This window comes from Lynx canadensis, chromosome D4 (genome assembly GCF_007474595.2).
Source record: "Lynx canadensis isolate LIC74 chromosome D4, mLynCan4.pri.v2, whole genome shotgun sequence".
Taxonomy (NCBI): domain Eukaryota; kingdom Metazoa; phylum Chordata; class Mammalia; order Carnivora; family Felidae; genus Lynx; species Lynx canadensis.
Window position 1 is genome coordinate 681,866 of NC_044315.2, and position 25,448 is coordinate 707,313.

The following is a 25,448-nucleotide window of genomic DNA, read 5'->3' on the forward strand; positions in this document are numbered from 1 at the left end:
GCAGCACCTGCAGGGATGTCAAAGTGACGCAGTGATAACAGTTGTTCGAGGTAACGGAAAAATAAAAAATCAGAGGTGGCCTTTGCATTTATGAAGACTGAGAATCACATCTTAAACGATATTTAAAATGATACACGAAAGAAGAGCCTACCGTTGTAGCTTTTTTGAAGGTTCTTGTGGTTTTCGTCAGTGGAAGCTCATGCCTGTGTATTAGCCCCAAGGAGGAAGGTGGTGGGTCAGTTTCAAACTGCTGCATAGTTTCGTGACCGGCCGCTCTGAGTGCAGTTCGTCTGCATGGAGACCCTCCCCGGGCCTTGCAGCGTGAGGGCTCCCCAGCTGTGCTCGTGGGTCTGCAGGGCCGTCTGCTTCCACATTACCTCATGTGAGAAACGCTGAGGTTTCCCGAATATCGTTTATGACGAGGACATAGTTTGAAAGTCATGCTTTTTATTTTAATGCTTCTCGAGGAGATAAAACATCTGCGTTTTCAGTGAAATAAAACACCAAAGTAAAGTCTGTGCTCTTAATTTTGTGAGGGGTAAAAATACTGTTCTAGTATCACAGTTAGGACACAGCCAAGAAATTTCCAATGCAAAAATTAGTTTTAGCATAAATTATCTTCAAGTTTAATCATCCGGGGTCTCCTTTTCTTTAATTCCATATAACACAGATCCAAGTGTGAGAGTTTTTAAAAAAATAAATTTGATTTGTAATTTGGAGTTTGGTAGTAAAAGATACTTTTGTTTGCTAAATTTAGGAAACTGTAAAAGTGGTCTTAATAATAAATTTGATTTTTAAAAGTCCAAATGGTATTTTAGATAATTGTATGAACATCTTTAAAGATTCACTTTCATTTTTATCACTTTCTGGTGCTTTTAGCAATCAAGCTAACACTTCTTTCTCCTCTAAAGTATAAATTTGGGGCATTTGGGTGTCTCAGTCAGTTAAGTGTCCCACTTTGGCTCAGGTCATGGTCTCACAGTTCATGGGTTCGAGCTCCACATCAGGCTTTCTTCTGTCAGCCCGGAGCCCGCTTCAGATCCTCTGTCCCCCTCTCTCTGCCCCTCTCCCCTCTCAAAAATAAATAAACATTAAAAAAGTAAACAACAAATTCAATAAATGTGGATATGGATAAATATTTTATTAAAAATAGAAAATAAAAGAATACCAATTTGTTCTCTTTTCTATTCAAAATTGCCTTTAGAGTCTTTCAGATTGAAGCTTGGACAAACTAAGACTTGAATGCTCATGATTTTATTTGAATGTGAATTACTTTACATTTAGTTGTGATCTTTTCTGGTTTCGGTTGATACAAATGATCAATTTTATGGCTTTAAGGATACTGTAACAATTTTGGAGCCTTTGCACATATCTGATAATGAAACAGCAAATATTGATCTGTTTTGCATTGTGTGGTAAGTTTGTTGAAAAGTGAACAGGATAGATATTAAATGTCAGATTTAGAGGACCTTAGAGACTGGGTATTTTACTAGTGACATACACAGCGTGATATTTGTGTTTTGTAAATTACGGCCTCTCTCCTTGGAAAGTTAGCACTGGTGACAATTCCTTTGGCACCCATCCATTGAGTGAGCGTGCTGAGCGCCACTTTTCTACCAGAAGTACACAGGTGCACTCAGACCCCTGAGAGTCCAGTTCTCCCAAGAAGGGTCTCCCCTGTTGGCACTGATCTTGAAGGAGTTAACTTCTTTGGGCCTCAGTTTCTTTATCTCTTGGACTAGAATCTAGTTCCCGCAGAGTTTTTCGGCCTCAGCACTGTTGAAGTCTTGGAGTAGGGGTGTCTGGGTGGCTCAGTCGGTTAAGCATCTGACTCTTGATTTCAGCTTAGGTCATGATATCAAGGTTCACAGGATCAAGCCTTCTTGGAATTCTCTCTCTCTGCTCCTCCCCTAGTGGAGTGTGCGCCTGGGCACTCTCTCTTTCTGCCTTTCAAATAAATTTAAAAAAAACCAGAAATCTTGGACTAGATAGTTCTTTGGGTTGCGAGTTGTCCTTTGCATTGTGGGGCATTTTGCAGCATCCCTGCCCTCTGCCTGCTAGATAGCAGTAACATCCCTCCGCCCCCACCCCCGTCAGTCATGACAACCAGTATTGTCTCAAGACGTTGTCCCTTTGAATGACCAAATATCTATTTCTTATATATCACAGTACGGTAGTCCATCGTGTGGTCCTTGAACGTGGATCCCCCTCCTCACAAGAACGCTAACAGTTAAAAGATGCTGAACTACTGAAATCTCTACAGTCATTGATAGCTGTTCATTCTCTCCTTACATCGTATGCAGCTGTCTCCCAGGGCAAGGCCAGTCAGGTTTGCAGGCTTCTGTGTGATCTGGTCAGGTTCCAAAAGCAGGAGTAACCTCAGCAATGTCAGGCTTCACCCCTTCTGGTGTAATCGAGCTCAGACCATTTCTCTTGATCTGAGCCTCTCTCGAGGTATCAGTGTAATAATACTGGATTTCCCTCATTATAGGACCCATTTATTCGTTTCCTTACTGCCTTTTTTTTTTCGCTCTTACACCCAAGCTTTTCCACCTTTGGAAGGGATATTAGGTTCAGCCACTGCGCTGATCTGGATCACAGGCCGCAGTACTGGTCTAACAAGCCTGTCCCCCTCAGTCCCCTTCTGTTCAGATAAGGTCAGGTCAAAAGGATGCAGAACTAGCGATTTATCTTTATCACCAGGCAATACGGCTGCATTCACCCTTAGCCCTGATTTTGCAGATGGTGTGAAGCATATCCTGCCCCATCAGGCCCCTAAGAATTCTGACGTAAAGATTAAACACAGGGTTACAGTTTCTCAGTTAGGAATCATCCCTGCTTCCAGACCTTGTAGTTGCAGCCCTGGTCTCGTGATGGGGGGGATAAAGCAGAGGCGACTTGGGGAAGAAAAGACAAGCACCTTCCTCTTCAGAGGAAGCCAGCCCTTCATATTTCTGCATGTTCCCCCCCCCCCCCCCCGTTTTAGATGGCCAGTGTTTTCATTGCCCATTCCAGTTCTCTACAAAAGTAGTTCTCTAAGGAGCACCCGGGTGGCTCAGTCGGCTAAGTGTCCGGCTCTTGGTTTCAGCTCAGGGTCATGATCCTAGGGTCGTGAGATCGAGCCCCACACCAAGCTCTGCACTGACAGTGTGGAGCTTGGGATTCTCTCCCTCTTGCTGTGTCCCTCCCCTGCTTATGCGTGCTCTCTCTTTCAAAACAAACATTAAGAAAAAGTATTTTTCTAAGCTATTTCTCTCTGCCTGTTGTTGGACATTATCAGCTCTGCAGTGAATTTCCCGGTCTGAAGAAATGACAGTTGGCTGTGTAATATCTTCTGTTGTGGTTTTCTGTATCACTCTGAGTGTTGGCGTCTACCACCAGGCCAGCAAAGTCCAGTCCAGCGTCAGTATCTCTTCCTGTCAGGACCCATTTGTATCCCCAGGGCTACCACAAGTCAGTTCCAGCCATGTTCAGGCCCTTCCCATCAGGGGCTCTGCCGTATGGCGGCCTGTGGTCTGTGTCTCCTCTTGTTGACAGGCAGGACAGTTGATATTGACATTTTGTGCCTCAGAGGGTGAAAGAGATTCTAGATTCAGCCCATCTCTGCACTGCTGCAGTACCCCTATATGCACTCATTTTGTGGGCCCAAGTGGCCATCTCTAGGGAGCACATGGAGGTAGCTGCATGTTGAATCTGCTCATCTTCCAAACCAGGGGGGGCGTGTCTTCTGATAGGTATCGACATGTCCACATCAATACACTTCTAAAATCCATATTATGGGGGCATGTCGGTGGCTCAGTTGGTCAAGCATCCAACTCTCAATTTTGGCTCAGGTCATGATCTCATGGTTCATGGAATCAAGCCGGCATCAGGCTCTGCACTGACAGCATGGGGCCTGCTTGGCATTCTCTCTCTCCCAATCTCTCTCTGGCCCCTACCCCACATGTGCTCGCCTCTCTCGCTCTCCTCCCTCGCTCTCTCTCTCTCAAAATGAATACCCATAATTATTTCCATAGGGCTGTGCCCTATATGGGCATTCCTTTAATAGACCAGGATTCCGTTACCCTCCTGGCCTGACCATATGGTTGGATATTGGCCACTGCCCATGAGTCAGGTAAAAACCCCCACACAGGGTTTCTTAAATGTGCAGTACTTCCGTCACTGTTAGGAAGACAGCATGCAGTTCACACCGAGCTGGTCGGTTTTTATATTCTTCTGTCAGTGGTGGCCTTCCAAACAGGATGTTGTCCATTCGCCGTGGACCTGCTGTCCTGTTGTTTGTGTACGGAGCTGCTGATAGGGCTCCATCCACTTGATAGTGGTCCCAGCAGCTCCTCAGGCAGTCCCAGAGTCAGTCCTGTGGGGGGTGGGAAAGAGACCTCCTGCTCCTAGAACGTCCTCCCTTACCTCCCCAGGAACTGCCACCCCCAGGAGGGGGCTTCTCCAGCATCATCCTAGACATGGCATTTCAGGGTTCAGGACCATTTTCTGTCTTTCAGTCTTAGGGGTAGCTTCAGTTAATGACTCACAATAGCACAGTTGTAAATGCCCTTCAAAGGGAAACACTCTTGTGCAGAGTTCCCACAGTGAGCACCAGGCGTGCTCACCCGTTCCCGCCCGGGCCCCATCAGAGGCTGCACAGAAGGCCACTACACCGAGAATTGTTCCTTCCGGTGCATTCATCCGGATGGTTGGCCAGAGAGGCTCACACAACTCTGGAAGCCCTTAGGTTACCCGTCTATTAAAGGCTGTCGCAAAGGATTCAAATCAACAGCCCAGTGAAGGAGTGTGCAGGGTGAGGTCTGGGGAAAGCACGGAGCTTCAGGTGGGGCACTCTCCTGACATCTCCTTGTGGTCTACCCAGAGCTCTTCCTAACCCTGTCCTTTTGGGTGTTTATGGAGGCTAATCACATAGTCGTCACTGACTAGTCATTGGCTGAGTCAACCTCCATAAGGTCTCTGGTGAAGGTAAGGGTTTGAGGGGGACTAAGGATCTCTGGGTCCTCCTGGCAGCAGCCCCTGCCTTTGAGCTCATTAACATAACATACAAAAACACCTTAATCACTCTGTGTACTTAGAAATCCCAGGGTTTGGGGAGCTGTGAGCCAGGAACTGCATCAGACCCGGGAGTATTTCTTATAAACCACAGTGTCGTACCTGGAGGGCAGCATTGCCCCCACTGAGAATCACGGACTTACTAGGTATCTGTCTCCAATTCCATCTCCTCTTAAGCCTGAAGCCTAGTCTGTGGTTCCAAGAAGATAAAGTATTTAGGAGACTGAGGAAGGGGAAGTTATGACTTGGTGTGAGGAGTGGTGAACATTAGACATGTATACTTGTACTCATGAGGCTTAATGTTTCCAACGGGACACAAATCCCCACGTAGTGAATCACAGCCCAAGCGTGTACAGTAATCTCCATGACACTGGACATTTACGGCTAGGCATAGTTACATTTATTTAGGAAATTGGAACATACCAGAAACTTTAGCTTTTTGAGCTGTTTATGGTTGATTTGTATCCAGCTGCTGTTAATATTTTTATTTCCAAGATTGAGAAAAAAATGGATTTGGAATCAGGAAACCAGGGAGTTTAGTTCTAGCCGTCCTTGGGGTCCTATGAATTCTTTGCAACAAAGTATACAGGAGAGACAAGGTTTATTCTCCTGTTTTCCACCCTTGGAGCTGGGTAAGTGTGTTACATGAGATGCACACATCTGTGCTTTAGTTTAGTTGTCCCAACCCCGGAATAAAGGGAAATGTGCAGGTAATGGTGCAGGCACAAGCTAGACACTCCCAGCCAGTTTTATTGTGAACAAATTTATGAAATAAATTTATCCTTTATTTTTATGTCTTTTCTAAAAGCTAAATGTAGGGGCGCCTGGGTGGCTCAGTCAGTTGGGCATCCGACTTCGGCTCAGGTCATGATCTGGCGGTTCGTGAGTTTGAGCCCCGCGTTGGGCTCTGTGCTGACAGCTTGGAGCCTGGAGCCTGCTTCGGATTCTGTGTCTCCCTCTCTCTGTCACTCACACTCTGTCTCTCTCTCTCTCAAAAATAAATAAAGCTTAAAAAAATTTTTTTAAATAAATAAAAATAAAAGCTAAATGTAGACTATATTCGTAACTAACCCTGTGGTTCATGAGTTGATTCGGATTTATTAGTTAGTGGTCACAAATGCTCTTCAGCCTAGTAGCTAACCCATACTCCCCCCCCCCACCCCCCCGCTGTAAATATCAAATCAACTGGTTTTGTTTGTAGCTGTGATAGATAATTGTGCAGTCCTTGTGTAAAGAAGTACTTACGTTATTCTTCAGTTTCTCCTAGGGAAAGCATTGGATTTGTTTTGTTTTTTAATGGGAAATTCTTACTGTGGGTATGAGTTCCTCAGGGCCATTTTTGAGTAGCAAAAAAATGGTTGTTACCCTGCCTCCTCATTGGGCCCTGCAGCTGGATGACCCGTTCACACAGGCACCCCTTTGGCGGGAGGAGGCTGAGCAGAGTTGACCCTCTTCTTCCAATTAGGCTGGAAGAGTGTGACCTTACTGTAGCCAGAGGAGCCAGGTGGCAGAGGGCCCAGCCAGGGGGTGGAGGGAAATTCGGTTCTGCCCTGGCAGGCTGTCCAGAGATGCTATGGAAAGCTGAACTAGCAGATAGTGACCTGGAATATGGTTTGTTTGGGGCCTATGGTTTAAGTACCCTCTCTTCTCTCCCTAAGAAGACCTTAGCGAATCTTTCTTGTCCACTAATCTTTTGTACAGATAGAATCAAGGAAGGAACCCCCAGAGATGCTGGCTGCTTCTGGGGTCTCTGAGAAGGCACCCAGGTCTGACATCAGGGGGCACACAGATGGAGCCTGCTGGGCTGGCTGTGCTGCAGTACTGGTTGCTGCTTGTCTGTACCTAGAACTGGCACGCGCTTTAGTAAATGCTGTGTCGTATGTATCGCTTCTCTTTATGCTTTTAGTAGCCCTAGTGAGAACCAGCTTTCTTGCAGGAATGCGGAAAGGGAGGCTTCAGAGCTCCCTCTGTACCTGACCCACAGGCATCTGGCGTGGACGACCGGGTCTGGCTTCTGCCAGAGCTCATCAGATTTCACATTCCTTGTTTTGGATTGCTAAATTGTGCAATTCTGTTCTTCACAAAGGCTGCTGTCTGAGGATTTAAAAATCAACTTAGAAAAAAATCAGTTTCGGTTTAGGAGGATATAAACAGAAGCTCCAGAATTCTGAAAACCGGAACGTTTTATTTCATTTTGTTTTTAAGCAGTGCAAGAGGTGAAGGAAGTAATTGCCACATACTTATATTCATCTCACCTCAGGAGCTTGTTCCTCCCACTCCTGGCCATAAGTTCCTGCTCACACATCACAGTCCCACCTCTTCTTGAAATTTGAGCTACTTCTCCAAGTCCTGGCCAGAAATAGTTGGGACATCTGTGCTCACATCATCTTTATTTGCTACTGCCACGTTAGCGTTTTCTTTCTTCCTTCCTTGTGTTGGAATGAGTTGATCTTTCTTTGTTATAGTTTTTAACAGCTTTATTGAGGCAATTCACATCCCATACAGTTCACCCTTTTAAAATCTGTGATTCAGTAATTTTTAGTATCTTTAGACTTGTACAACCATCACCACAGTCAATTTTAGAACATTTTCATCACCCCAGAAACATACCCTCTGCTCATTAACAGTTACTCCCCGCTTGCCCGCTCTTGCCCTCGCCCCAGCCCCAGGCACTCTGTGGTCTTTCTGTGTCTATAGATCTGCCCCTCTGGATACTTCATACAAATGGGATCAGGCAGTATACAGTCTTATGTGACGGAGTTTTCACTCAGCATGGTGTTTTCGTGGTTCATATATGTCACAGCATGATGTATCAGTACTTCTTCTCTTGGCTGAATAATATTCCACCGTATGGATGGACCACATTTTATTTATCCATTCATCATCTGATGGACATTTGGGTGCTTTCCACTTTTTCACTATTCATGGATAGTGCTGCTACCAACATTTGTTTCCAAATGTTTCTGTGTTCTGTGCCAACATGTGTGTTCATTTCTCTTGAATCTATGTCTTGGAGTGGAATTGCTACGTAAGTGAGTCTAATTTTTTGAAAAATCCCCTGAGCAGCCGTACCATTCGACATCCCCACCAGCAGTGTGGGAAAGGCTACTTTCCCTACCTCCTTGCTAATACCATCTGTTACTTGTCTGTCTTTTTGATTCTAGCCGTCCCAGGGAATGTGAAAGGGTCTCTCATTGTAGTTTTCGTTTTCATTTCCTCGATGGCTTCTCATAAAATTTTAAATTGTTTTAGGTTAGAAATATTTATATCATTTTTATCTCCTGAAACACCCATAGTACTTTCCAATATTCGCTCATAATAAATATTTAAATTTATGAGCCTATTTTTTAAAGTTTCAATAAAGGGGGAGGTGGTCCCTAAATTTTTTTTTTTTTTACCTCTGTTGAAAGTGTGCTTTGTCCGTATTATTAGCATTTTGCTCTGTTACCCTCATACTTGTATCTTGTGGTGTCACAGATGCACATGTACTTTCTGTCTTGTGCCTTCATTGCAAACTCTGTGAACCAAATGACCTCATGAATGTTCATTGGACTGTTTTTTGTGTTCATTCTGAATTGTTGAGCCTGTCCTTACGGACAGGTGGGTGTTCTGTTTCTGCTAAATGCTGATAACCTACCCAATGAAATAAAGAGCATTAGGGGCTTCCTTTTACACTTTATCTCCAAGACTCACCACTTGAAAACTCCTAAAATAGTTTTGTCTGATGCTTGCCTGTTGTCCATATTGTTACCGTTTATTCTTTGGGGTCCCTGCATAGGTAGCTCCCATCTGTATTTATTCTTCATCTGAGGAACTCTGTGAAATGTTAGCCTGGTAAATCGAGAAAGGTCATCACAGAAGCTCCATCATCTTCATTATAAGGCATACTTAAGATACTTCAAAATAAAAGAATATATAGTAGATGCTTCTAAGGTTTTAAAGAAGACATCAAACTTGTCCAAATTTTAAAGGAACTCTATTCAAATTTAGTGCTAATTAAGTAAATGTTGGCTGATACACATATATATTTCTAATATATCATGCTAGGAAGATGTGTTTTAATAATGCTGGCATATTGTTGTGTGCTAAATTAACCTTTTGAGCAAAGCAGTTATTTATTAGCAATTCTTTATGTAACTACAACACAAAAAGACTTTCTGTAGTGAGTTTACTATAAAACCATTTATCTTGGGGCACCTGGGTGGTTCATTCGATTCAGTGTCCAACTTCGGCTCAGGTCATGATCTTGCAGTTCGTGGGTTCGAGCCCCACATCGGTCTCTGTGCTGACAGCTCAGAGCCTGGAGTCTGCTTCAGATTCTGTGCCTCCCTCTCTCTCTGCCCCTCCCCCACTCATTCTCTCCCTCTCTCTCGCTCTCTCTCTCGCTCTCTCACTCTTTCTCTGACTCTCTGTCTCTGTCTCTCAAAAATAATAAACATTAAAAAAAAAATTTATCCCAGTTAAAATGGAAGACATTGTTTTGGACAGTTGCTGAAATCTGCTAAAATATGGATTGTGATGAGATAATTTGGTGGTTTTTAGTTATCCAAGTGCAGATTTTGTTGCCTTGGTGCTCTGAGAGAAAACAAAGACCAGTTGATTTCATGAAACTACGCGTCTTAGATCCTTAGTAGAATGGCTTCTTTTGAAAACCAGAAGTATCCTCTGTTGCTCTAAATGGTAGGGCCAAAGAGATGGATATCCTGGTGGTAAGATTTCACACACAAGTGTGAAAGTTTTTCTGGAGGCCAGGTTGAAGAAAACAACTTACTCCTAAATGAATGGCTGCCCATTACATGAATGTCACTTGGGGAGTCTCAACACTGTCCTCCTAGTGATTCAAAGCAGAGGGCCTGTAGTTCTCAGCTTCTAATGCTATTGTTTTCATCACTCTTAGAACAGTTACTTTTACTTGAGATGGCATACTTTGTTCTCAGCTTGATAATACTGTTATGTTGAAAGTTAGGGTTTTTTTTTTTTACATTTTATTTTATGTATTTTGAGGAGAGAGATTGTGTGCGTAAGCACGGGAGGGAGGGAGGGAGAGGGAGAGGGAGAGGGAGAGGGAGAGAGAGAGAGAGAGAGAGAGAGAGAGAATATGAATCCCAAGCAGGCTCCAGGCTGTCAGTGCAGAGCCTGATGCAGGCAGGGCTCAGTCTCAGGAACCATGAGATCATGACCTGAGCCAAAATCAAGAGTTGGACGCTCAACCTACTGAGCCACCCTGGCACCCCTAAAGTTGAGTTTTTATTCCCACTTGTCATTCTGATTTATATTTCTGAAGACTTGTATCATTTTAAGTAGGTTTGAACCTTATGTAATGATGCAGATGTTACCAAGAACTTAAATTCAGTCTGATCTTATACTAATACATGATTCTAGATATTATTGTAAGCTATCCATGTTTAGTTAAGTTTATATTGAATAATGTATAAAATCATAAATGTATACTTATAGTTTCTTGTCATTCTTAACTTCCATAATAGTGAGGGTCAATGTTTTCTTCTGTTTCTTCTTGTTCTGGACCTTCTTGTTGATCATCACGTTCTTCACTATCTGCATCACCTTGAAATCTCCTGAAAACTTGGGTCTTCAGCTGTATTGTTTGACCATCAGTGCTTCTTTGCTCACCATAATAAATAGTGTGTAGAAGAGGGAAGCAGAGGGAAATGTATGAGCTTATTGGCTCTTTTAGTTTATTTTGGTCCATACGAATGTATGTTAAATGGTGGTAATGTAGTGGGTCAATAGATGGACACATCACTGTAACATTGATATCTGAAAAATACAAATTAAAAATTAATCTTGCTGCATTACATCTAGAATCCTACATTGGATTTTGTTAAAATATGAGATATAGTTTTATTACTTAAAATACTTATAGGTGGGATTGTGTTTAATTAGTTTTTATAGTAATCAAATAATAAAGAAAATGAAACGACAAATGAATTCTATATTATCAAACCAATGATGGCTTTAAGAGTATACTTATCTTAATGAGCACAGAATAATGTATAGAATTATTGTTATACAACTGAAACTAATATAGCACTGTATATTAACTATACTGTAATTTAAATTTTTAAGAAAATGATGGCTTCGTTGGCTATTTAATTATTTAACAAATATTTAAGTGATAGTTATTAATAGAAAGAATCTCAGGGGCGCCTGGGTGGCTCAGTTGGTTGGGCATCTGACTTCGGCTCAAGTCATGATCTCACAGTTCATGAGTTTGAGCCTCGCATTGGGCTCTGTGCTGACAGCTCAGAGCCTGGAGCCTGCTTCTGTCTCTGTGTCTCCCTCTCTCTCTGCCCCCACCCTGCTTGTGCTCTGTCTCTCTGCCTTTCAAAAATAAATAAACGTTAAAAAAATTTTTTTTTAATTAAAATAAAAAAAAAAAACAACCTCAAAAAGAAAAAAGTGAAAATCACCTGGAGTCCCACTACTCAGGATACTCCCCATTTTTTCATGTACTCTACAGTACTACTTCTCAATGCTTCAAGTGATGAAATTTAATATAAAAGAGTATAAACTTTATAGCACACCTTTCTGAGGCCACCTTCTGCCATTTCCCTAGCTACTTCAAATCAACCATTTTCAGCAATGTGTAAAGCATAGAGTTTTTGAAGATTTGTTCTTTAAAAGGTCAGAATACTATTGTTTGTCTTTAAAAAATAATAAAATTTTACATACGTTCAATTTCGTTATTTTCTAGGTATAGGTGTTGTAAATTCCTTGGAATATAGAATGCTTGTTTCAGTTTGTTGTGTCCAACATTGAGCTCTATAAGGTTGGAAAGATTAAAAATATTATATGGGATGTCTTGTAGTTTGTTGTGTGACATTCGTAGAGCATTAAGTTTTGGAAGTTCACTGAAGTAATTTTCTGGTATGGAAGAAATTGAGTTATTTTCTAAAGACAGGTACATAAGTGAAGAAGGCAGACCAGGAGGCATGGATTCTAATCTGTTATTACATAAGTTGAGCTGCATTAATTTTTTCATTTTAGCAAGTATGTTTTCTTGTAACATGGAATCTTCAAGATGATTATAACAGAGATCAAGCATTGTCAAGTTTACTAGCCCGTCCATGGCATTTGTCTGCAATCTGGAGATCTCATTGTAGCCAAGAAGAAGTCTTTCCAAAGACTTGGGAAGAGGAAATGGAAATTCTTCTAAGTTGTTATGCTGTAGATGAAGTTGTAGTAGATTTGACAACTTAGCAAACACACCATAATCAATCTTTTGAGATGTAATCTTATTGTGGCTGAGATTGATTTCTTTAAGATAAGTTGCATTGATGAATGAATCTGCAGTCACAGCCTCAATTTCGTTGAACTGAAGATAGACTTGCTGTATGTGAGCTGGAACACGCGGGATAGTCTTGAGTTTGCGATTGTCACAGTACATTGATGATGGAAAGTTGGGTGGGCAGAAGCATTCAGTGGCACAGCCTAACATGTACTGATGAAAAGGAACTTGATAGTCCTCATTCTGATGAAATTGAAATTCTGGTTGGTAGACATCATCTGGCTCTTGATCATAATCTTCATCCCATTGATAATTTTCATATTGGCAGTATACTTTGACTCCAAAAAAGCAGAAAAGGACACATGCTGGACTTAAAAAGCCCATGTTCTTTTTTTTTTTTTTTTTTTGTCCTATTACAAGGAGAAAGGAAATATATTGTGGGAAAAGTGACTAAAACTTAGAATAATTATTATATAAATTGACAGTTACATAAAATGCATAATATCTGTATCTGTACTGAAATAAAAGAATATCCAGAATGAACAGGCAATGCTGAAACCAAAATTAATGTTTAAGTACCAGTAAGGTGGTATCAAAAAAGTCATGGGGCACCTGGGTGGCTTAGTCCGTTAAGCATCCTACTCTTGATTTCGGCTCAGATCATGATCTCACTATGATGAGATCAAGTCCCACGTAGGGTGGAGTGTGGAGCCTGCTTGGAATTCTCTCTCTATACCTCCCCCGGTCATTCTCTCTCTCTCTCTCTTTTTCTCTCAAAATAAATACACCTTAAAAAAAAAATGTCACACTTTGCATTGTATCAGACTACATAACCATCTTTTAAGAGAATCCAAGTTTGTCTTGCTTGCTGTAGATTTACAATAATAACATGATCTCTCTCAACCCCACAGCTGGGTACCCCCTCCACTAAAAATGCTGGGTGTTCTGTATCTATTTGGCCCCTTCAGTGGTGGTCACTGCCTATGAGAGGAGAGACTCTATGTCTTACTTAATATTAACCAACACTTTCCCACTTCTCTTTTCTGTTTCCTGATGCTCTTTTCTGCCCTTAGAAGAATATGAAACATTCCACTTTATGTAAGAGCTTGAGATATTAAAAATAGCTATCATGTTTCCTCTTAGTGTTTTCTGTCCAAACCTAACCATGATTTCAAATTTTCCTCCACGAAACCATTTCCAGGACCCAATTATTTTGCCTTTGACTCTACTTGAATAATTGCTTCAAATCCTAAATACAACATTTACAGTCTGCAATGTTTTAGCCTCTACTAGGTTATTCTATACACGTTTCTTTCTTTCCACTAATGTTTTTATGTTAAGTTCTAGATAAACAGTATTGACAACAAACCGGTCTCCCAGGAGTTGAGGTGTGGTGGAGAATCAGAGATGGGCAGTACAGGGAGTAGGAGGGTATGTGGAGTAAGATTTAAAGGAGGGAGCTCTCAGCTCGAGAAACCCTGTTAACTTCAAGTTGTGGCAAGTGGTGGATGGTGTACTGGACAAGGAACCTGAAGACCATTATTTCAGGCTGTCACTTGTGATGGTCACGTAACATAGCTGCCTCTTGCCTCATCAATAAAATGAGAATTGTAATTGCTTGTCTGCTTATATCAACTGGTCGTTACAGTCATGTGAGGAATGTGTGTAAAAGTGCTTTGCAAATTAGAAAGTGATCCAGATGGAATAAATTTGTTATTTAGGTAAAGGTTAAAGCAAAAAACAAACAAACAAAAAAAACCAAAAACCCTATCTCTTTTGTTCTGAGGCTATTTTTCTGTACCATTCTTATTCAGGGTTCCATGAGAATTAATGTCAAAAGGTTACCGTGTGTCATGATATGACTTATCTCTGATTCCCCCAGAACAGTACTAGCCATTTTTCATCATTGGGATAATTGAAAAAGTAGTTTCTTAAATCATGGTCTCTAACAGACCCCATTTGAGAAAGTCTCTCCCAGACTCTAGCATCTAGTTTCTTGTTTATTTTCCTGTCAGAAACTAAAAATGTGTAGAATGTAATCATGTGTTTATGTGGGACTTGAAGGCGTTAGTTAAGTAGAGTCAGGGACCCTTGATCTTTTGTTCCCCTCAGTGGTATTTCCTGCCGTGCACCCACACACCGTGGGCCTTGTCATTTCCAGTGTGCAGCTCCTTTACACCTGACTTGTCTTCATAATTTACTCCACGTATTGATTCCAACTGCAGTAATTCCACAGTTTCAGTGGCACCTAAATACATGGATCCCACTGTGTTCTCCCTGCCCTTCGCTCATGCCTTCCAGTGTACTCAGGTCCTCTTAGCAGCCTGGACCCGCAGCACTGTTGCCCCCTGTCTGCAAATGCCCTAGGCCCGCTGGCCCTTTCATCCTCATCCTCGTCCCATGAACTCCAAACCTGGTTCCTTCAGTTATCCATCTACCCACAGCCTGACTCACGCAGCAGTGTCAGTGTGGAGAGAAAACAGACCACGCCAGCTGGTCTCACTTTAAGTTCAAGAGCACTCGATGCTGCTCAATGACATCTCCTTCTAGACAAGCCTCTAAAGCCTCATTCCCCACTGGTTTTGGATGATGACCTTGCTGTTGCTGCCTTTTTTTTTTTTTTTTTAAACTAAGACGATAGGATGAAACAATTGTTTATTCATGTATAGTTTGTTATCCCTACCTACACAGTATGCCAAAATAGCAATGGTTTGATCTTTTTTTTTTTTAATGTTTGTTTATTTATTTATTTATTTATTTATTTATTTATTTATTTATTTTGAGAGGGGGGGAGAGAGAGAGAGAGAGAGCACCTATGCATGGGAGGGCCAAAGAGAGAGGGAGAGAGAATCCCAAGCAGGCTCTGTGCTGTCGGTATGGAGACCAATGCAGGGCTCAAACCCACAAACTCTGAGATCATGACCTGAGCTGAAATCAAGAGACGCTCAACCCACTGAGCCACCCAGGCGCCCCAGTGGTTTGATCTTTTAAAACAATCTGTGATTCTGAAACTCAGTTTTCTTTTACAAATCTAAATAGACTCCATGCATTGTTGCTTTTTGTCCATGGGATTCATGGAAGATGAGGCATTTGAACTGGAGTCTGAAGCAATATTGAGGTTCCCAGAGAGGAAAGCAGGGAGAAAGATTTCCAGTTAGAAGAGATGAGCAAAATATGTAAACAACACAGAGTAGGGCATCTGGGAAATAGTGGCTAGCTGTTGAAGGAGCAGTATAAGACTGTTGCAGCCAGTCTGGACCAGAATTTAGAGGGCCTGAATTCTGAGCTGTGGACTCTGCACTCAGGGAATGAGCACCTAATTTAATGTATTCATGTAGTCAAGCCTGGTTCTCACACTTAGGTGGGAAAGAGTCCTGGGGGGAGTGTGGTCTCATCCCAGAGGGCAGTCACATGGTGCTGGGAAGCTTGGGAGCGCCCTGTAGCCTGCCACCGTTACTACCTGTGCTAGATGTGTGTGAACACGGCTAGTAATCCACATTACAAATATGAGTAATTAGGGGCGCCTGGGTGGCGCAGTCGGTTAAGCGTCCGACTTCAGCCAGGTCACGATCTCGCGGTCCGTGAGTTCGAGCCCCGCGTCGGGCTCTGGGCTGATGGCTCAGAGCCTGGAACCTGTTTCCGATTCTGTGTCTCCCTCTCTCTCTGCCCCTCCCCCGTTCATGCTCTGTCTCTCTCTGTCCCAAAAATAAATAAAAACGTTGAAAAAAAAAACAAAAAACAAATATGAGTAATTAGTTAGTTAGCTTGGTTGAGTTAACTTCAGTTAATGGTTGTCTGGAATTAACGTCTGGGGGTGAGGCATTGTGCTTGGTGGGGGAAACACATGGAAAGAGCAAACAGCTTATGGGGAGACACAACACAGCAAACCGATTCTCAGAGGGCAATAAGGCTCACAGCAGAGACCCCACTGGCCATGGGCACAGCGGCTTAACCCTGCTTGGGACAGACAAGGAAGTCTTGGTAGCATCATTTGGTCTAATGTTGGGAGTTTAGCAAGAATGGGTATAGAGCATCCTATACATTTTACTCACTAGTTGATAATATTTTATGTGTTAAATTTGTATATTTTATTGTACTCATTATAGTAGATCATATTAACTTTTTAAAGTCCGTGTCATACTTCACTTCGATCTCACTGCACTAGGGGTTTTGCTGTTAGGTTGCCGTGCCTCACAAGGTAGAAGCCGAGGGACAGAGATGTGCAGGTGGGGGGCAGGGGTTGGAAGCTGACTGTTTCACAGATAAACTTTGAAGTGAGCATTGCTCATCAGAGCTCTGAAGTTCATCCTTGTATTAAGAACATTAGCAAGAAATAAACAAAACAAAAAACGTTAGCAATAATCAATTAGTAACCTTACATTTGAGAATTAAAGTCATGGCTCTAATCAACAATTATGAGAAATTATTGGGGAAAAAGGAAACCTGGATGATACTTTTGATCCTGCACTTAATTGCATACCTTCGATTTCAAATCAAGACCTTATGATGGGGTGTCTCTGAAAATAAAGGGTTCTTTAGTGTTGCCAGATTTTGGTCTTGGCCACCTGTGCAGACAGGCTTTCCCTAAGGACAGGTTGTCGTCTTAGTCATCCCCTGAGGACCTTGGCTCTGTAGCCAAGTATAGCCTGGTCCCACTTCCTTTTGACCAAGTCCAGTTTTTTGGTCTGAGATCAATCCTGTCTCCATGCATAGGTCCAATATTTTCTGTTCATCTTAACCTTCAGCTTCATCCCTGGTTAGTTTGCCTGTTAAAATTGCCTCTACTTCTGTTTATCCAAATTTTCCACTCAACTGATCTCTTCCCAGCCATTTGCTAACCATGTTTTTATTACTTCTGCCTTTTCACGTGGTACGGTTTATGCCTTGTTCCCTATGGGGCAACTCATAGCAAACCAGTACATTCACTGTCAGTTCTCCCATTTCCTGACCTAACTTCTGGCAGAATCTAGTACAATGCACAGGTGTATAAGCGCTGAAAGGTTTGTTGAATGGAGGGTTGGATTAGTAAATTGCAGATTACATCTTGTTAGCGACGCTTGTCCCTACTAATGCTGATTATTTCTAGGTGTTATTTTGCCACAGTGGTTTTTTTAAATGGACACAGTCAGAGAGAACATGGCTGTTCTCTCCGAGTGGTGTCCCCATCACAGCATGCTGTTCCCATTACATAGAGGAGTAGAAAAATAACAGATGTGAACGGGAAACTTTAAAGCAAAGGAAAACATATGTCAACCGTTTTTTTTTTAAATATCCACTAACGTGAATTTTTTGTATTATGGCTACAAATGTTTCTATGTTGTAACATTTCTCTTAATTGGGAAAAAGCACTTGTGTTTTCGTAAGAAATTTTTAATTAAAATGAGATCAAACTTTGCTCTGGAAAGTGTAAAGTAATTGGAAAGGCTCACTGCATTTTATCATTTTAAAGACTCAATTACGTCATTGGTATGCCATACAAACTAGGGTCTGAGAAACCAAAGTGTTAGTATATGACTCAGATTTCTTTCCGAAGCAGTTTTAAATTTAACTCTATAAAAGTGAAGCAGTATACATCCCTGTTAACACCCAAGGCCTAAGGAAGTAAGAGGCTTTTGCTCTTAGAAATATGAACATTTCAATTTTTTTTTAGCCAGAATACATTTAAATCTTAATTAACTGAAACCCAAAAAACTATTTCCTTTAGTGCTAGATACAGCACTCACATCTTCCCTTTCAGGCAGAGACAAATGAAAGCAAAACCATGTTACTGTCAAGGATCTGGTCAACAGAGAAATTTTAAGAAAATGTCTTGGAAATTTGTACAAGTATCCTTCTTCCCTGTCACCCTGCTCGGGTGTATGGCTCACAGACATTTGCTAGTTTCTGTCATTTAAAGTTGAGAGAGGAGGAGACAAAATCATTCCATTAACCTGAGAATCTTTCATTCTGAATAACAAACAAGAAAATCTAAACAAAGATTGTTTATTGGGTAAATATTAAGTTAGAAAATTAAAATCACTGTTACCACTTCTTTCTCTGAATATTTGTGCTAATCCGAGTTTTAATGTAGCTTTTCTCAGATACTGTTCTTTCATGATGGCTGCCGGCTATTTTAATGTTAAACAAATCAAATCTACTTAAAAAATTTTTAACAGTAGGAATACTTTCTTAAAACATTGAAAATTATTTTATCGTCATACCTGTTGAGTTTGCTTTAGTTTTCAGGGGTTGATGAATTTGCAAATCCTGTAAATTGAATCAGATATTCCTAAATTCTTTAACTGAGTCTCTTAAAAATCCACAGTGACTGTGTGTCCAGACAGGGCTGTCCTTGAATTACTGTAGCAATTTAAGCAAATATAATCTGCTTGGAAAACACTTGGCTTGAATTAAAATTATGTATTTCTTTTCATTATCCAAAACTTTGTGGATTCAAATTGAGATGCTTGTGCTGTGGGTCAGATTTATGTGGCTTACTTCCCCCTCTTTTCCCCTTAATTTTGGTTTGAGGTGTGGCAAGAATTTCCTCTAATATGAAAGGCAAACAGAACTAAATGAAACAGCATGTACTGATTACTGTTTTTATTTTCATTTTCATGCCAAGGAATTCTCCAAATTAAGGTCCCCTGTGACATGGAGCTCAGCTTCTCAGCAGTTTAAGGTGGAACTCAGAGCCGTCTTGAAATGGCGCTTGTCTGAACCGTTATGTTCACACTGCTGCTTCCCTTTATGAAGACAGGGAACCAAGATTGGAAACATAAACATTCCTCTATAGAGTAATGTCTAGTTAACTTTTTAAATGAAGGAGTTTGTCATTAGTGACAGATTAAAGATAGGACTTTTCTACACAGAGAATTTTATCTTCTTTTCTATTTGCTATCCCCATTCTCACCTTCCTCCACTGGAATGCCTGCCGATAACCTTTGAAACAAAAATTAATCTGGCGACAGAATTTAGTGTCTTATACTCAGAAGGTAGAACTCTGATTTGCCTGTTTACAGTAGCACAAAAAATATTTTACAGTATCGACTGAGATGGAAATAGAAGCTTCTGTTGACCAACTACTGTTGCTTTTATTTTGTAGATGTAGAAAATCTCATTTCAGTGAGTTGTCTGTCCTGAAGAGTAGTGGTAGAGTAGCAGTTAACTGCTTAAATGCTACATTTTTATACTAGTGTTTTCATATTTTCAGCAGAGAGTTAACTTGTATTTCTTGGCAGTGAACTTGGAGCTCATTGTTTGGAAGGCTCTTTAAAGTTTGTACAAAGTAATAAGGTAAAATGAATCCTGGAATTTGTTTTTGTGTCCTCAAGTAGTGTTTACCATTAGATTTTTACAAAGAAATCACCAGATTTATTTTCTTGTACTTCAGGTTTTTTTAAAGCTTGCTGTGTTTCAAGTGATGCTTGGCAGTATTGTAAAAATCTCATCTATTATTTGAGACACTGGTATGTAAAACATGGCAGACCATATCTGGGCCAAGATTTCATCTTGTTACTGATCTTGTCCATATGTTTCCTATTAGTCTTTGTTCTTAAGGCTTCCACACTAAGGAAGAGAGAGCAAATCTGTGTAATTTTTCCAAAAGTCATTGTATGTACCCTCACAGTTCTTTTGGAAGATAAACTTTAAATTGAAAATTTAATTGTTGTATAATTCTTCATTTAACACACTGTGATTTGAATTTCTGAGTAATTGTGTTGTTCATCTTCCTAACAAATGTGAAAAGAATGTGTATCAGTCAGTAGCTAGAGCACAGAAAATCACACGTGTCTAGGAGATTTGAAAGAAGTGGACGGTGTCCAGGAGGCATGGGTTGGGGGCAGGGGGATCCGGGGAGTGCTGGCTCAGTCAGGCCTTAGAGGACAAAGCAGAAGCTGTAAGTGATGGTCATAGTTCACGGTTTCAGGCTGGTGGTTATAATTGCAGCAGTTTGGAGACAGAAGTCCACTGAATCCGCGAAAAGTCTAAGTTATAATCTATGATTTTAATTTAATTGAGTAGATATAGTATCTTCATAGCTGAATAGTGCTGGCAGAGAAAGGTCAGACTGACACCTGAATTGTGGTAATTAAGGACTGTTTTCATTACATTCATTCAGCTAATACTTATTGAGCACATGCTTTGTTCAAGGCAATTTTAAGTGTTAGGTACTCAGCAGCAAGTCCCTGTTGTCAGGAAAAGGAAGATAGAAAATAGCTGAAGTGGTACCAAGTGCAGTGGAGGAGAATAAAGCAAGATGGGGGGTTAACAGGAATGACACGGGCACAGGCCAGCAGTTCTGACGCTCCTGTGCACGCATACCTGTGTGGCTGATGGGGGAGCCAGATGTCCCGCTGCTGGACGGAAGGTACAGACAAGCAAGGGGAGGCAGTGGGAACGACACACGCAGCGAGGGGCCAGAGCGGAGACCTCAGCATGAGCTCACGTTCGGGCTGCTCACACACAGCTGGCGCCAGGCAGACATGTTTCTAGACGTGTGTGTGCACACGGGCCGGGGTACAACACCTGTCTCCTGGCTCTGTCGTCTGGGAGCGCGGAGAAGCAGTGAGTGTCCAACAGCAGCAAACAGCCAGATCTTGGCCTCAAACACCATTCTCCAGTAAAAGAAACCAGGCTCCTTGAAGAAATGACGGATTGCAGGACTGGGACACGGAGCATTCACGATGAGCTGGGAGCACCTATACCACCAGGAAGCAAGAGATATAGGAAATCTCTGTACCTTCTCAGTTTTGGTATGAACTTAAAATTGCTCCAAAAAGTAAACGTCTGTTAATAAAAGGTTTAAGAAAGGAAGCTACTATTTTAGATAGTTTTGCAAAGACCTGAATATTAGTGAAGGAGCAGGCCAAGTTGGTATCAGAATGGAGAAGACAGTATGGCCGGGGGTGAGTGATCTGGGCAGGGAGGGTATCCTCAGAGAGGCAGCCAGGACCAGCGTCTAGGTCTGACATGCTTGGAAGCCCCAGCCTCACAGCCTCCCACATCAGATCAGTTTGGGAGGCACATATGACCCTTCGCCGACGAACTGCCTCCATCAGAGCGACCATTCAGGGAGCCCTTCAGTAGTCTGAACACTAGACGTCACACGTGCCCGGCAGACAGAGTCCATCTTTGTGCATCTGCCCACGCTGACTGGCTTCCATTCTTTTCCCATAAATGGTGGCCCCATCCCAACTGCACCCACTGTCTGATGGAAGCCAGAAGTCTGGGAGTTCTCTAAATAGTGCATCCCAGAGTGTGGCGCAAGAGCCATCCGTGTCTGAATTTGCAGGGGCTGCTGATTTAAAGTTCAGGTGGCAGCATCTCCGTGCCTTGGACCTGCAGAATCAGAAGCTCTAGACGCAGCCCCAGGAACTTACACTGTTAGCATGTGTTGCGGGTGCCGTGAAAACTTGAGAACCACCGGTCTCACTGTCAGATTGGGTCTGCTACTTGAGCCCTCTGTGGTCTAGCACAGGAGTATCTTTTTGTTGTGTCTGTGTCTCGTGGTCTTCCTGCCACCATCTTTTTTCCAGTGACCAGCAACTCTCCCTGAGATGTTGCAGTAGTGTCTTGACTTGTCTCCCTGTGTTCACACATCTCCCTCTCTAACCCATCTTTCAATTTATTCTCTATAAAAGTAAATCTAACTGTACAGTGCTTCTGCTTAGAATCGTCCAGTGTTGTCTCATATTTTAAAATAAATTCCAAAGATAGGGGCACCTGGCTGGCTCAGTTAGTAGAACATGTGAACATGTTTGGTATAAAACCGAGGGGGGGGGGAAGAAATTAAAAAAAAATATATATATATAAATAAGTAAAAATACATTCCAAACATGACCTTCTCGTTTAAAGAATTCTGACACCTACCTCTTGCCCATTCTTGGACCGGGTGACTTGTCTTTCTGGCCTCCAGCTGCCTGCTCCTTCCTCGTCCTTCAGGCACCAGCTGGGCACCCTAACAATTCAACTCATTTCTGACACTGTCTCTACAGAGTTGGCATCACATCCCACAGGTTAAGGGCTCACTCCCCCAAGACTGTCCCCACCTTGGATGCCAGGCACAGCACAACTAGTAGGTTTGCAGCTTACCCACCACCTCTGTGCCTCCGGGCTGCAGGTTCCCACAGCCCCTCTTCAGGTTTTATAATTTGCTGTAATGGCTCACAGAACTCAAATGCTTATATTTATTGAATTATTATTTAATAAAGCATATGGTAAAGGCTGCAGGCATAAAGCCAGATGAAGGGATATGTAATATGAGGTCTGGGGAGGCCCTAAGTCTAGGAGCTTCTGTCCCCTTGGAATTGAGGTATACTCTGCTCTCGGTTCTTGGACATGCCCACCAGCCAAAGATCTCTCTGAACCCCGGACTTGAATTGAAGGGTTTTTGTGGAGGCTTCTGCATGTAGGTGTGATGGATGGTTAACCCAATCTTGAGCCCCTCTTCTTCCTGAGAGGATGGGGGATGGGGCTGAAAGTTCCAAGCTTCTAATCATGGCAGGTCTTTCTTATGACCACCAGCCATCAAGGAACCCACCCAGAGTCACCTCCTTAGAACAAAAGATACCATTACCACCCAGGAAATTCCAAGGACTTAGGACCTGTATGTCAGGAACTGGGGGCCCACACCAAATACATATTTCTATGTCACAAGGTATACCACGAAAACTCCCTGCAGCTTCTATTCCCAACCCCCTGCTTCCCGTCCCAGTAGCCACTGCTAAGGACTGATATGTTGTAGGACTCCAGGGACACTTTCACGGCCCTTGAGACCTTCAGTAGAATAGTGTGGTTATTTTCTTGTGAATCTTTCTAGACTTATTTTATGCACCTAGAAGCAAATATATATATATATATATATATATATATATATATATATATATATATTTAAAAATTATTGTTTTTAGAAAGAATTCTTGCATGAAATTTTTGATTTTTTAAAAATTTTTTTAATGTTTTTATTTATTTTTGAGACAGAGAGAGACAGAGCATGAGCAGGGGAGGGGCAGAGAGAGAGAGGGAGACAGAATCTGAAGCAGGTTCCAGGCTCCGAGCTGTCAGCACAGAGCCCGATGTGGGGCTCGAACTCATGGACCGTGAGATCATGACCTGAGCCGAAGTCAGACGCTCAACCCACTGAGCCACCCAGGCACCCCCAAATTTTTGATGTTTTTAATCTTTTCCTAATATAAGCGCTGATGCAATTAACAACTTTTTATACATCATTGCATGTGTGTGCAGCTACACTTGAGGGATAAATCTGCAGACAGGGGCACGCTCTCCACGGAGAGCATCAAGGGCACGTGTCGAATCCCCCTTGCTGTGCTTGGTTGATCAGGGTGATCTGGTGGGTGAAAGTGGTGCCGTGCTTGGAGCATCCACTTTTCTTACTATGAGTCTGTTGGAATATCTCTGACATTTTACATCTGTGTCTGCGGCTTTTTCTGGAGCAGTCCGTGTCTTTTTTACTTTTTTTTCTGTTGTGTTGTAGGTCTTTTTCTGGTTAAGTTTTGGGATTTCTTTATAAGGGAAGTTAGGCCTATGTGCTGTGACTTGAAACTGTTATTTTCCAGTTTGTCATTTGTCCTTTGACTTTGCTCGTGACCGTTTTGCCACAAAGACTTGACGTTGAGTTTCTTTGTTTCTACTTAAGGCTCTATGGCTTTTTGTGTCAGAGTCAGAACCACCTTCCCCACTTCCCCATTATCAGAAAAATTCTCCCACGGTTTCTTCTAGGACCACTACGGTTTCTTTCATTGTTTTTAGTTTTTGCCCTTAAACCTCTGATTTGTTAGAATTTATAGTTCCTGTACGGTGTCATTCACCTGAATGGTTTGCGGACGCTCTCCCCATGTCCCAGTGGTGTCCCTTGAACAACTGCTTTCCCCTGTTCAGTGTGAAAAGCCGCTGTTCCCACAGCAGAATGAGTTTTTCCTGGACATTCCACCCTTTTCTCTTGAGCTGTCTGCCTGCTATATGGTTATTTTATAAAACCATCCTTAACATGGCCCCTGGTGTTGTTTATCTGATACCTTACATTCTACTGTAATCAGTACTTCTTAATTGATTTTTTAAATTAAAGATGTTACTTTGAGATAATTGCAGACACTTACACATTGTAAGAAATAACACAGATCTTATGTGTGCTATAGCCTATTTCCCCTAATGATAACATAGTTATCAAAACTTGCAAAACTGTATAGTATGTTAGTTACCACAACCAGGATATTGAGGGTGCGGCCATCAAATAAAGGATGTTACCCTTTTATAGCCACAGAAATGTCTTGCTTGTCTCCCTCCCTTCCCTAGCTCCTGACAGGTAATCTATTCTGTTTTCCAATTTTGTTATTTTAAGAATATTATATAGGGGTGCCTGGGTGGCTCAGTCGGTTAAGCATCCGACTTCGGCTCAGGTCACGATTTCGCGGTCCGTGAGTTCGAGCCCCGCCTGGAGCCTGCTTCCGATTCTGTGTCTCCCCCTCTCTCTGGCCCTCCCTCGTTCATGCTGTCTCTCTCTGTCTCAAAAATAAATAAACGTTAAAAAAAAGGTTTTTTTAAATAAAAAAAGAATATTATATAAATGGAATAATATAATACATAACCTTTTGGAATTGACAGTTTACTCAGCATCAGTCTGTGAAGATTCACACAGGTTGTTGATCAGGTTGTATATTAATTTATTCTGTTTCGTTACTACTGTTCCTTAAAAAGGATGTGTTTATGAGTGGTTTAACTGTTCATCTGCTGAAGACTGTGGGTTGCTCTGGTCTGGGGCTATTACTAATAAACATACTGTAAACACTCCTATACAGATATTTATGTGAACATCCGTCTCCATCTCTCTGGGGTAGATGCTGAGGACTGTAACTGCTAGGTCACATGGTAAGCCCATGTTTAGTTTTAAAACATCTTATGAACTGTTTGCCGTTTTAAATTCCCACTGGCCGAGTATGAGAGATCCACTGTCTATACATCCTCAGCATCTGGTGTTACCTTGAAATCAGATAGAACGAGTCTTCCCTTTCTTCCAGAATTATTGTGCCTATTCTGGTTCCTTTGCCTTTCCACATAAGTTTTGGAATAACATCATCTCTATCTACAAAAAATCTTGGTGGAATTTTGGTAGGAATTACAATAAAAATGTATAGCAAATTTTGCC

General features: G+C 41.9%; 2 protein-coding genes across 3 annotated transcripts in view; one reads left to right on the plus strand and one right to left on the minus strand.

Moving 5' to 3' along the window:
• Positions 1 to 25,448, plus strand: part of LOC115500051 (centromere protein P) — a 230,225-nt gene that overhangs the window by 83,178 nt on the left and 121,599 nt on the right. The gene's annotated exons all lie outside the window — the stretch shown is intronic.
• On the minus strand, positions 7,219 to 12,708 carry OMD (osteomodulin). Its single transcript, XM_030294363.2, has 2 exons — positions 11,749 to 12,708; positions 7,219 to 10,833 (listed from the first exon to the last, which is right to left on the minus strand). The coding sequence occupies exons 1-2, from the start codon at positions 12,686 to 12,688 to the stop codon at positions 10,526 to 10,528; spliced, it is 1,248 nt and encodes a 415-aa protein (XP_030150223.1). The 5' UTR covers positions 12,689 to 12,708; the 3' UTR covers positions 7,219 to 10,525.

Excerpts from the sequence above, each read along its gene's own strand:
- OMD (XM_030294363.2), bottom strand. The coding sequence starts at position 12,688 with ATGGGCTTTTTAAGTCCAGCATGTGTCCTTTTCTGCTTTTTTGGAGTC. Across the intron at positions 10,834-11,748 it reads AGAAAATAACGAAATTGAAC|ATATCAATGTTACAGTGATG; the intron begins GTATGTAAAATT and ends TGTATTTTTCAG.